The sequence below is a fragment of the Triturus cristatus genome, chromosome 7 (assembly GCF_964204655.1).
Source record: "Triturus cristatus chromosome 7, aTriCri1.1, whole genome shotgun sequence".
In the NCBI taxonomy this organism is placed as follows: Eukaryota; Metazoa; Chordata; class Amphibia; order Caudata; family Salamandridae; genus Triturus; species Triturus cristatus.
Window position 1 is genome coordinate 543690908 of NC_140590.1, and position 13907 is coordinate 543704814.

The following is a 13907-nucleotide window of genomic DNA, read 5'->3' on the forward strand; positions in this document are numbered from 1 at the left end:
CCGCTACCCAGGAGAGTTGCCAAGTATTTGGGAGTCGTATTAGACAATTCCCACTCAAAACAGGTAAACTTGGGATCCCTGAGGCCTGGCGTAGGACAGTTATCTGGGCTCTTATCTTGAACAGACTGATCTTCTGGAAGAACACCTCCATCTGGGACCATGGCTGGTGACCTGCAGAACTTCAACCAACACCCTCACTGACCAACCACGCATGCAACCTAGGCATCGTCCTGGACAGCAAACTGACTACGAAACAACAAATCAGCACAGTCTCCTTCTCCTGCCTCAACACCCTTCGCATGCTTCGCAGAATGTTTAGATGGAGCACAGTCAGTGTCTCATCAGTCGTCTCAACTACAGCAACACCCTCTATGCCAGCATCTCCACCCAGCTCCTCCGAAGACTACAGACCAAACAGAACGCTGCAGCCAAACTCATCCTGGACCTCCTCAAACAAACCCATATCACCCCCACCTGAGAAACGTTTCACTGGCTCCACATGAAGATGAGAGGCCAGTTCAAAAGCCTCACTCACGCCTACTAGGCTATACAAGATTAGGGCCCATCCTACATTAACTATTGACTGAAATTCCATCTACCCACCAGACACGTGCACTCCTCACAGACTCTCGCCCACACCCCCTGAATCAGTCATAGCCGCAGTAGAGGCTGTTCCTTCTACATTGCCGCCAAGACCTGGAACAACCTGCCCCTCCTCCACACAGCCCCCTCCCTGGCAGACTTCAGAAATAAGATCAAGACCTGACCCTTCGAAAAAAACACGGCAACCACAGTGCCCAGGTACCCCTAGGGGTGACAGTATTGTGCTGTACAAATTCACTTGATTGATTGATACTTAGTATTGGCTTTTCACTTGTTTAGCTACCTACAGCTCATGCAGAATGAGGCAGCCAGACTGATCTGTAATAGACCCAAAAAGGCGCATCAGCCTGCCTCAATTGGGTGTACTGGCTCCCAGTGCCTAAAAGAGCCCGTTTCAAGCTACTCTGTTATGCCGATAAGTCACTCCATGAGTCGGAGCCAGCTATACTGCGTGGCAAAGTTGCTTTCTACAAACCCAATAGAGTGTTGCATTCTTCCCATAGAGCCTTGACCTACAGCACAGGAATTCTTTACCTTTGAAAATGCACTTTATGGAGGATCTTCTTGTGTTTCACAAGCACTTGAGAACCTGGTTGTTCCCTCTTTAGGGGCATTTGAATTTGCAGAGTCTCTTTGTGATGGTCCCAGTGCCGGGATGTTCCCTTGGGGATGATGTGTGCTTTATAAATAAATGAAATATAATATATGCAGCAATGCCTCCTTGGCGGGAGATCCATCACTGATGGGTCTTACAAATCTGAAAGAGGCTACACACTATCCTTTATTTATTCCTCCTACACCATAGCGAATTTCAGAAGAGCACTTCATAATCCTGATGCACGAGGGACATGGTTTACTCTCCAAGAGTGCCATTGACCAGGTATCAGATTTGTAGAAATGCAAAAGATGCTATTCACTCTACTTTCTTGTCCAAAAAAGGACTGGAACCTCAGAGCTATAGCGCCACTTTGCCTATTGAATTCCTATCTGCACAAAGACAATTTGAATATGCTCACTCCGGCTCTTATTGTAGACAACCTAGACCCAGGAGACTGGATGGAGTCACTGGACGTGCAGGAATCGTATTCCCATTGGCCCATACAACAGTGCCACAGGCATTACTTGTAGTTCATGGTTGGCCAGAAATGCTTTCAATTTGCCATACTCCCCTTCGGCCTTACCTCAGCCCATCCAGTGTGCACAAGAGTATTCATGGTGTTTGCTGTCCATCTTCAGGGGTTGGAAGTACATGTATTCCTGTACCTTGACGACTGGCTGCTAAAGACGTGCTTTTCACTGGCAGTTGAGGACCACCTCAGGATTACAGCCGAGCTCTTAACATTGGTGGGTTTTACCAAATTCCCACTTGAGGCGTACAGAGAGACTTTAATTAATTGGGGCAGTTCTAGGTATGGTAACGTTCAAGGCTTTCCCTCCACCACAGCAAGTCGAGGATATTCGGGGTTTGATCCAGATGTTTCACATTAGCCCTGAGTCTCAGTGAGGGTGGCTCTGAGGCTTCTTGAACTCTTGGCTTTATGAATCCTCCTCGCTCACAGTATCAGGTGGCACATACAAGCCCTGCAATGAAACCTCAATACCCATTGGGCTCAGCATCAGCGCCTCCTCTCCAACTAATTTGGATCATAAGGTAAACAGCTCAGGATCTGCAGTGATTGTCTGGTGCCAATCTGAATTTCAGCAGGCTTCTCTCCCTTCTCCACCAAGAGCTTAACAGTTGTGGCATATGCAACACTGCGGGTTTGAGGTGTAGAGGTGTGGTCACCTGTGGGAGGTGGTGATCAGAGGCACATGGTCTGCAGCCGACGGTCTGTTCCAAGTCAGCCTCTGCAGCTTTGAGACATATTTTTGGCCCTCAATGGGAGGCTGGTGCAGGTTCTCACGGAAAACAGTACCTTAGGTAATACAGCAACAAAGCGGAGTAGAATGGGGTCCTAGTACCTATGTCAGGAGGTCCTGTACCTCTGGAGGTGGCTGGATAAGAAAATCTTCCTGGTTGCCACAACCTGGTAGGGCCATCCTTAAATGCCAAAGTGCTGTCTGGCAGATCATGAGTGACCTCACTTTCCCAACCTGGTGTAGGTTCCAACACTGAGGGGAGCCCTGGATAGATCTGTTCGTTTCTGTAGAGAATGCACATTGTCAGCAATTTTGCATCCACTATTTTTTCCAAGGCACTCATTAGGAGGCACATCAAGGCTGGAGTTAAACGAGGGACTTCTGTACACCTTCCCTGTACACCTTCCCTGTACACCTTCCCACAGATACCGCTCCCACCTCAGGTTGTGAAGAAGATATGTACAGACCAGGCCTAAGTCATCTTGATTCTCCTTGACTGGGCTAGGAGAGTATGGCACCCAGAGATTCTGAGCGTTTACCCTCCGATGAGGCTTCCGCTTCATGAGGACCTCCTATCTCAGTATCAAGTCTGAGCCCTGCATACAAGTCTTCACAACTTTTACCTCCATGCATTAAGTAGAATAGTGGCAGCTTTTGAGTTGCTGACTGAGGTGGTGGATGTTACCCTTGTTGCCAGAAGTCCTTCCCGAAGTCCATGTACTCTCGGTGCTAGGACAATTGGTTTGCATGGCTTGGTGCCCAAGACATTGACCCTTTACAAGCCAAACTTTCCAATGTTCTTTTGTTTGCTCTCTCCTTAACCCGACAAGGACTGAAAGGTTACTTAGCAGCCCTTTTCCGTGGTTTGCTAGATAGATCGTCCTTCTGTATGACACCATTTGAGATGCGTTTCATTAAAGGTTTGTTATGTTTCCTCCCAAACCGTTTGTGATGGCCCAATGTGACATTAAACTGGTCTTGGTATTTCTAATGTGCACAGCCTTCAAACTTATTCCCAGCTACTCCATAAGGCTCTTGATGCTAAAACCAGTTTTCCTTGTTACCTTCATGCCTGAATGCCATGTGAGTGAGCTGCCGTTGCTATTGATACACCCACCATATATTAAGTGCTTTCGGGTGTTGAATACCTGGGTGGCTTTCCTCCCTAAAGTTGTGACACCATTCCATGTTGTTCAGTCTATCATCTTGCCAGAATTCCTTGCTCCACCTCATCCCTCGAAAGCAGACAAAAGGTTCCATCACCTTAATCCAAAACAGGTGTTGTGTTTTTACCTCAATCTGACAAAAAAGTAACAGACGATCAGCTCTGCATTGGTTTCTGAGGTGCAAAGAATCTTAGGGTAGTACAGAAGTGGACCCTATCAAGGTAAATAGTCCTCTACATAAAGACCTGCTCTGCACTGGCCAGACAGCATTCCCCCAAGGACTTGAAAGTCCATTCCACCAAAACCACAGCCTCTAATATGGCACCGGTACGGGGTGCCTGTTCTTGATATCTGCCAGGCTGCAGCATGTGTGTTGGTGCATATGTTGATGAAGCACTAATGCCTTGATTGCCAGGTCCAACAAGATGGTCACTTCTCCCAATTTTTAGTCTGAGCCCACTCCCTTGACCACCCTGTACCTGTGGGAGGTACTGCTTTGGTATCTCTTCTATGCTGTTTCTGATGGATACTTTCAACTAGAGATTCTGATAGAGATTTCTAACTGCAGATTCTTCCGAATTTGAATATTCTCCATGCTGGATCCGGAAACTCTTCATCAGTACCCCTGCACACTGGTAGGTGGTAGGTGGTGCCATGCGGCTCCACACCCATGCCGTTCCGCCCTGGAAATTATCTGCAAAGCCTATACAGGCGCCACTTGTGCATCCTGTCAGTTTCTTTCTTTCCTCGCATGTGCATCCAAAGTTCTCTCTCTCGTCTCTCAGGGACACCTTACTTGATATGTCACCAGATTAACACAGTGTCCAAGGGATGTTGCCCTCTAAAACGATAGATGTTAAGCCCTGGAGGGCCTGTCACAAACAAATGTCTGTGGCAGATTCCCATCAGGTGTACCTGTGGTGTCTAGGGTAGAGTCACAACTCCAAGGTCTGCACTGATTGTGCGTTGATGAACCTGAAAGCTATCCGGGACTGCAAGGCAAAGCTTTACATCACCAAGCATAAGAGGACTCCTCGCTGTGACTGGTCTAAGTCACGGTCCAAGATTTGTACCCGTCCCACTTAAGGAGGAGTCAAAGCTGCTCAGGAGGTCAGTCTTCATTGGGATTAAAATCATCCGATAAGCCTAAAAAGAAACCAAAGTGGGACTCTGCCCCCCTCTCACCACTCACATTTGCTTGAGCAGGCACAGAGGAGATACCATGGATTTCGATCCCGCTCCTGCAGTTGGCCGACTTCAGAGCCTATCCCACAACTGGTTCCATCACAAACTGAGTTTTCAGGGCCATCTACCACTCCACAACAGATCAAAAAGTTCAGCGGAGCCATGCTCTGTCTCTTCGGATCCTAGCCAACTCCTTCTGGCGTGCCTTCAGGCCCCTAGGTGCTGAGAGGCCTTCCTCCTGGGGTTTCGTTGACATGTTTGCCCTTGGCACCAGTTGGACTCTCCAAGTCTGTTACAACACCTCTGGCTGCAGTCTGAGCCCCTCCTCCGGCACCATGGTTCACACCAATCCCTAGGGCATTGATGCCGATACTTAATCTATTGAGGGTGGACAAGGAGCTCTCCATAGTCCTGTCTGACTCCAAGACGGCACAAGTTCTACTTCACCAGACACTGCTTAATAAACAGTCTTTTCGGCACTGACTCTGGTATGATGAAGGGATGATTATATTCCACAGTATGGTGAGGAAAGCTGGTATGAAGAACTCCAAGATGCCAGTGGTATGGATACTTCACCAGCTACCAGCCTTGTATGGCCTCCTGGTCCTGCTACGCAGGAAAGTGCCTCCTGGGCCATCATGTGGAGGGCTACCAACCGGACCAAGACCCTCTGTGTCAGAGACAGTGCCTCCCTTTACTGATAGGCCCTGACAGGAATACAATTAGGGTGGATCTGAGGATCCTTATGGTTATCCCAACCCACTGGAAGAGCCCAAGGATAACTGGTATGAGAAAATGGCGGATCCCAGTGGTCTAGACACTCTCCAGACACTTCACCTAGTGTGATTACAGTGGAAGGGGCTTCATTTGCCATGGTATTGAGGTGGGCAGTTGAGATCCTGGACCTTACGCTGCCCTTGGTGACAGTCAAGATGAACGTCTTGACTGGGGTGCTTGAACTGTGAGTTGTCCCCACAGAACCTCTTCTCCCCTTTAAGGAAGCCCTGATGTTCTGCTCGGACATAGGCCAAGCACTGCACAGGGACTCTTGTGCACAGGACAATTACCCACCACTACCGCCCGCTTCTTAGAACCCAGGTTTCCTCACCAAGCTCCCCACCCTAGAGTGCCTGGTGGTCCTGGCTTCCACGTCCAAGTTTAACCCTGGTGCGTTCCATCGACAGGATAAGGAATTCAAGCAACTGGATACCTTAGGGAAGACTGTTTTATCTTCCATCAGCCTTGCCCTGTGGTCCATGAACACCACATGCTTCTTGGGCTAGTATCCCCACACAGTTTGGGATTCAGTTGCACAGTTGCTGCCCATGGTCTCAGAGGAGGTCTGAGCTATCCTGTCCCAGGCTATTGTCGATGGCAGAGGCACAGCAAAGTTCTCTATACACTGCGGAGTACACACAACCGAATCGCTAGGTAGAGCGATTGCTTCGTTGGTGGCACTTCGTCGCCATGCCTGGCTGAGGTCAAATGTCTTTTCAAGGGATGTCCAGGCATCCCTTTTATGCATGCCCTTCGATGACACTTGCATGTTTGGCACCAAGGCAGATTTGACGCTCAAGGAGATCCACCGCCCAGTTGTTGGGACTCTCCACGGCCCCGCGCCAGCCCCACTTTGCCTGCCGCCCTTCCATGGCTACTGTAGTGACTGTAAAGCACATCCATTTCTGCCCAGCCACATGTTCCTCAGTCCTTTTGTGCCGCAGACACGGTTCCCACAAGCCTCGTGGGACACAGTGCCAGAGATCTGCCCAACAATCACCTGCCTCGATGGCAGTCCATAACCTCAGGCAAATGGGGGCTCCAAGGTGTTCATCTGGGTTATGCCCTTTCTTTCACAGAAACCCCTCCACCCATGCCACCATCCTCAGATCGGTTGATGAAGGCCACCTCTCCCTGCTGCATCAAGAAGTGCATGCTCTTTTTTCCACAGAAGGGAATGAGAGTGTGGCGACATCAGAAGTAGCAGGCGTCAGGCAGAAAAGTTCCTACTAGCGAGAAATGCAAGGTGAGAAAATATGTATAAAAACAGTCTATATTTCTTGATTGAATTAGTCATATTCAAGAATCCTCATATGACGATTCCATCAAGTAACAAGGTGCTACATGTGACGGTGCAGTGCAGGTGAAATGATGTGAATATATATATATATATATATACAGTGTGCAGAACCCAGGGGAAAAAACCCAAAATCTCAACCGACAGGACACGATTTCTGTCTGCGAGCACGCCAAATCCCGTCCTAACATCGTTTTTTGTGGTCCTTTCAACAAATTAATACGTGGTTGAGACATATTAGTTAATGGTTCGACTGAACTGTTTTTGCATATTTTCTTACCTTGCATTTCTCACTAGAAGGAACTTTTATGCATCCCAGCCTGTTATGTCTTTGTAAATAATTTGTAACATTGTCTATAATAATGGCCTATATTCCCTAGTGTCTTGGAGGTAGAGGATTTACTTCCACTTTTTCTTATTGACATCAAAAGTAGGTAATGGTTGCTTTCCCCACTACTTTTTGTTACCGAAAAAGCACGGAGGACTCCGCCTCACATACTAGACTTGCACCTTCTCAACTATTTCCTCAAAGGAGAAATGTAAAATGCTCACGTTGGCTCAGGGCCTGTCTGATAGCAGTGGACTTGCAGGACGCCTATTTTCACATACCCGTCCTGCCGGCTCACAGACGTTGCCTGCGGTTCACAAAAGTAGGAAGCTGGCTCTGTATATGATATACCACTAAGTGGTTATACCGTGCACAGAGATTCCCCAAAAGTGTACAGGTCTCAATGTAAACCCAAAGTGCTCTATTGGTGGTAGTGTGGGTAGCAGCCTTAGGCCTAACACAGAGTGTAAGACATTTATTGCACACACATTGACCAATAACTGACACACAACTCAAAAAGGAGATCCACACAATTTTTATTTTAAGACCAAGATCTTCGCAATAAGGTAAGTACGTTTTGCAGGAAAAATACTTAAGACTTTCAAAAGTCGACACAAGTTCAATGTTATCCTATGGAGGAAAACAATCATTCGGTTAAATAAGCAAGTATGCGACTTATAGTTTCAGTCTTCTGGAGCTAAGGTCAGCAAGGGGCAAGGGTCGGCTGAGTACCAAAACTGCACCACCAGCGGCACTTGAGTGGCTGGGTGCAGAGGTCAAAATCGGAGTTTGGCTCAATATGTTTCAATAGAGACTGGGGGTGCTCGAAGCTACACTGCGTAGGTAGGTAAATTGGTTGCAGGGGGCCAAGCTTTGGGGGTATGAGCAAGCACAGGGGTACAAAGCAGCACCAAACCCCCACCACCAATGGCACAGGGGTGGCCAGGTGCAGGGTGCAAATCCAGTGTTGGGTGTCCAAAGCTTTTCAATGGAGAACTTGCACCGGACACACAGGCTCCAGGCGTCGCACCGGACGCTGCAGGAGGGAGATGAGCAACAGCAGAAGTAAGTTGAGATGTAAGGGATTGTAGAGGCACCTTTGCTCACCAAGGCCCACGGACATTGGGTGCAGGGGTGTCCTTTGATGTCGTATTCTCACCGGAGCAGGTCGAAGTCGGGGGGGGCCTCTGAATTCAGGCTGCAGGCATTGTTGTGGAGTCCAGGAGGGGTCTGCCAATGCTGGACTCGGACTCTGGATCACTGGGGAACCTTTTCTGGATCAGTCCGCCACCTGGACAGAGGCCAGAGGTTTCTGGTGCAGTTATCAAGATTCGCGGATCCGGAAGACACCAGAGTCCTTGGTGTTGCATTTTTTGGGACAGAGCTGCTGTCCTAGCAAGTTTTGGTCTTCTTCAGAGGCAGGCCATCCTCCTAGGGTTTGTGGAGATCGCTGACTACTGGACTGCAGGATTCTCGAGGGCTGCAGACGGGCCAGTAGGGCTATGGCGAAGTCGTTAGGAGTCTTCAGTCTTCTTCTGCACGGTGTCTTTTTCATCCATTTCGTACAACACTTGACGGGCTCTCTGAACGCCAGGGTGGATGAACACAGCCGAAGATGCCTACCAAATCACCAATGGCATCTCCATCCGGAGGTGGTGCAATGCTTCTTTCTGCTTTGGGGAAGTCTTGGTTAGAGCTGTTCGCCACCGCCGAGAACGCGCAATGTCAGCGCTTCTGTACGCTTGAGTTTTCAATGCAGTTATATCTCAAAGACACAGCTTGTCTCGAGTGTAACTAAGGCCTCTTGTACATCTTCCTGCTGATACCACTTCTGTCCGGTGTTCTCAAGAAGATCAGGAACAACCAGGCCCAAGTCATCCTTGTGGCTTTGAATTGGCCATGGAGAGTATGGGATCCTGAACTCCTGAGCGTGAGCATTTGTCCTCCGATCAGGCCTCCTCTTCGGGAGGACCTTCTGTCAGAGCAACACAGCAGGGTTCTACACCTTAACCTGCGCATGCTCCGCCTTTATGCATGGCGACTGAGCAGTGGCAGCTGACAGTTTTTGACCACCCATCCGAAAAACTGGTTTGTCTCTTTTCTACCAAAAGTGGTGACACCTTCCAATGTCGGACAAAGTACCATACTGCTAACCTTCTACAGTCCCCCCCACCAACCCTCCCCCACCCTTCCAAGAAGGAGGAGAGACTCCCTTGCCTGCATTGTTCTACATCGAGCCCGAGCCATTAAAAGGCGGCCCTGGGGACCCCCAATCACTGAGGCCCGAAGAGAGGTAGGGTCCCGGGGATTGCATCTCTGGGACACTGTCATGTTCACTGCCCTGGAGAGTGTAGGCAGGAAATATAAATCCAACTTCCTGCCTGCACTCTCCTGGGCAGAGAGCATAGCTTTGCTGCTGCCCGGCAGAAGCAGAAATAAGACTGCACCCGCCAGGCAGGAGCAAAGAAATAGAGCTGGCTTCCGCCAGCCCCCAGGATGGGTGCTGGCAGGGGGCAATGGCTAATTATGAAATTATGAAAAAAAATTGGGTGTTGCTGTAATGTTTTAAGTTCTTGAAAAAAACAGCGCATTGGCCTAAGATGTGAATTGCATGTTTTGAAATCTCTCATTCGTGACATATTGCCAAAAGTGCATACTGTCTGCCAGTGTTGGGCTTCCTACCCTCCAGAAGATTTATGGATCTGACTGAGGAGAGGTTGTCCACCTTCAACATTATGGAAAAACAGAATCTTGTCCTAGATCTATATTTGAACCCCACATGAGATGACATGGGATTGAAGTGTAGTCACTTCTTTTCTGGAGAGCAGAGTTCCCCTGTTTAAACTGTGTAACACAGGAAGATCCAACCTAAGCAACTAATGTCTGACGCGTAAAACAATGTCGGGCTCTTACAAATACTTGCCTTGCAGTTACAGCTATCTGTTTGCTGGGTTCATAAAGCAAAACTCACGTAGGTGATTCCCATTCATAATGCATTTGCCTGAATATCTTCCAGATGTTAAAAGTGTGTAGGTCCTAGATCTGTTGCTTGTTGGAACATGAGAACAGGTCATCAGTGTGGTGAAGTCTCTACGTGGAATGTGTATTTTTTTAAAGAGAACAACCTTCCTAACTTCTACTTAGTTTGTTCTTTGGCGCCGTGTATGAGTATAAGATTGCTTTCTAGAAGATATTCTCAAAGCCCAAGAATGTAAATGATGGAGTAATACTTAATTTTGGTTAGTTTTTTATTAATCTTTGTGTTCTGGTAGATGGAAGATCACACTCAACGCTTCCAAGAACTTTGCTATCCGTTTAGGTTACTACAGTTTTCTAAATTGGTTATTGTAGGGTTAATGTACAATGTAAAGCGCCAAACTACACATACAGGTGCAAGTGTGACATATAAGAATACTGAATAAATAAAGTTTGTGATATAAAATTTAGTGTAGTTAAATATTGAAACCCATACCACTTTTTGTCAGCCAAATCGTCACTGGTTTGAGTAGTTTCGTAGAAAACTGTGGAGTACTAGCCAAAATAAATGGAAGGCAGATGAATTACCAAATCACCTGCCCCTAAATGAACTGGACAGCCTACTCCAGATGGGAGTATTTTGCTGGAAAGACCAGCCAGAACAGCTTCCATAAATGGACAGCCAGCAATAATTTGATATATTACACCAGAATTGCTTCTTCAAATGAAGATATATTCCGGTATCTGGGGATAAAAGTTGCACTCTGAATGAAACATTAATCTGCCTTACCCTATAATTTTAATCTCCTTTAACAGCATGTTTCTTTTACGGATTTTGGTGTGTCCTGTGTGTAAATTGGGAACTTCAGAATGGTAAGAAATGACATGGTAATCTCAAAAACGTATCCCCTTAAACTGGAAGTAAAGACAGGAACCCCTCCCCTTGTCCTGTGTGCAGGCTGTTCTATCACCAAGAGAGACGTTATGTTTATACCAGAAGTCGAAACCTCAATTTGCAGTTTATCAGACACATCTTGGCTATCTTGCCAAAACTTAGTACAAATCAATGTGTAGAAATGCTTGGAGGGTTTACTACCTGTTTGCAGTAAGCAGTTGAAAAGGAAGACAATGCTTGATGATGGCGATTTTTTTTGAAGTAGTAATGTGAGATTCTATGTACTTGTAGTTGAAAATCATTGGGCATTTGTTTATTGGTTATGTTCCACAATGCTTTAAAGAATATGTTATGCTAGGTTCAGTGGAAAAGGGAAACTATTCCTGCTGAAGTGCTGCAAAAAATGTGTCTTGTGTGCCCAGTTTATGGAACTTGAAGGTGCAACAATTAAGTAAATGTGGTGCAAAATCGTGGAAAATATTGGGTTTTCTTTTATTGCAAGATTATTTGATCAGGGTTTTTGCCTGCGTTTCTTCCATCAGCCTGGTCACACCCGAGCAGTGTGAGCATGAGGGGGCCTGTATCATGCTCACAGTCTTCGATTATGACACACTTGGGTTTAATGACCTGGAGGGAGAAGTCTTCATCTCCATGAAGAACCTACCGGGCTTGAAAGGAGAGAACCAAACCGACAACACATTCCAAGTCAGCCAGACTCGCCTGCCACTGGTACACCCCCAGCCTACTGGTACATTTATTCTTTTTGTCTGCTTCATTTAATATTTCTCTATGCACTTCTGCCACCATGCTTTCTTACCAAAGGAAGTTCACTCTATGTATTTTTCCTAGGTTTGCTCTTTCGCAACATATATTTGCACTGATTGATCTTTTGTTACTGATGTTTTGAGTGTTTATAGCAGTTGTAATACTGGATTTTTGATTTGTTGGGGAGGTATTTAGTCTTCCGTGCAGCAGTCTGCTAAGTAATACTGTGGACATGTTTCTTTTGGAGCACGTGCTCTGTAATGCTACTCTTTGGACTCTGAAAGGACTGGTCTTTCATATGGTTGTCTCTTGGTATTAGTCCACAGAATGGTTGGGTCTAATCAGTCGGGCCTTAAATCCGATGGGTTTCATGGGTCTTACACTGATGTGTATCAGATGGGCCCCAACTGGGGAGGCATGTGCTACATAATGAGTAGGAAGGTTGGCTTTGTTATCTTGGTTGTTGATTTTGGTTGGATACTTTTAACCCACTTGGCATTTCGGTGGACAATCAGCAGGTTAACTTGTGCTGGATGAGTTTTAAACTATTTGGCTGAATTTTAACCTAGTTGATATGGGCCGAATGGCCTTAAGCTGCATGGCTTAAATTGGATAGACCTGAGCTAGTTGGTTAGGGTTGGTTGGCTGAGAACTAATTTGTTTGGTGTGTAAAGACTTTACGCTAGTTGACCGTGTTGGACAATCATGGCAGACTGACAGAAGTAAAATCCTTTGAACAATATTTCTTGACGGTTATTGTGGTCCAAGAGCAAAGAATGTCATTGGTAATTCATTTGAAGAAGATTTTATAAACGTTTACCAAAACAGTTTCACCAGCAGAAACAGAAAAAGTACCATAAGAGTTGACAAACCAAAAACACTTATTCCCAGAAAACACAAATAATATAGTCAAAACATAATCGGGTTAAAACATGGATTAAAAGGTAGTAAGTCAGAATGTGGTCAAAAGACAGTAAAGAGTCCATCAAATCACCATGATTACCACAAGGGCCAAAAGAAAAATATAAGAGCATGTCCAGAAGAACAGCAAGCAGATGTAAGGAATCAAAAACAACGGTCCCGGTTTAAAGCTCTTTATGTTTATGGTCAAGGAATAATGGGAGCGGGAGTGTATTCCATTAAAACCAATACAGGGCATGTGTTTTGATGTGTTGGCAAGCCACTCCTTAATTAAACATGCTGCTTCCAAAAACAATGCCCCCTGCTGTGGCTGCTAAAAACTCTCATGCATGCATTGACCGGAGAATTCACTCAGTACATGACACAAAAAGCAGCATGTTTCTCATGTTGAGACTCAATACAGTTAGCAAGATACATATTTATATATCTTGTTAACTGTAATGAGTCTCACCATGAGTGAGAAACATGCTGCTTTTTGTGTCAGGTACCGAGTGAATTCTCCAGTCAATGCATGCATGAGAATATATATGAATATATATATATATATATATATATATATATATATATATATATATATATATATATATATATATATATATATATATATTACCATCACAGTCCAAAGAACGAGGTCGCACTCTGCAGAAGATGTCTCCAAAAGGAAGCTTTATTGTTCACGCGTAGAACTGGCCTTGACATCCAGATTATTCATAACGCCCGACGCGTTTCGAGCCACACGGCTCTTGTTCACAGGCACAGAAGAGGAGTCGTAGCACCAGCCTCTAAAACACCACATTGTCTGCAAGTTCCAGTTAAATAAACCCCGCTGGTGAGGCCTCTCAGGTGAGTATGATTTTGCTTGGCATGCTGGGACATGTAGTGCGATAGCGCTTACTTTTTACCCTCCAGTGGGTGTGCTCGATTTCCTTCTCTTCAAATTATTAAAATATTGTATAAAGCCCTCCAGTGGGCCTCCGGGTGTTTGAACCAGTTCCTGTACTCCTGCAGCTGACCCGAGGCTTGAAAGGTTCGGTGCCTCAGCAGCTCCAATTTCATTTCCATGGCGGTGCGTGCCTCACGGCGGGACAGCCGTATTTATGTTACCATCACAGTCCAAAGAACGAGGTCGCACTC

General features: G+C 46.3%; 1 protein-coding gene across 4 annotated transcripts in view; it reads left to right on the forward strand.

The window, feature by feature from the left end:
• The window catches only part of UNC13D (unc-13 homolog D), a 697875-nt gene that overhangs the window by 667211 nt on the left and 16757 nt on the right, over positions 1 to 13907 (forward strand). For all 4 annotated transcript variants that reach the window (XM_085616967.1, XM_085616965.1, XM_085616968.1 and 1 more), the window contains exon 32: positions 11630 to 11835. In XM_085616967.1, coding sequence (XP_085473093.1) covers positions 11630 to 11835 — 206 coding nt within the window. The remainder of the gene's footprint in view (positions 1 to 11629; positions 11836 to 13907) is intronic.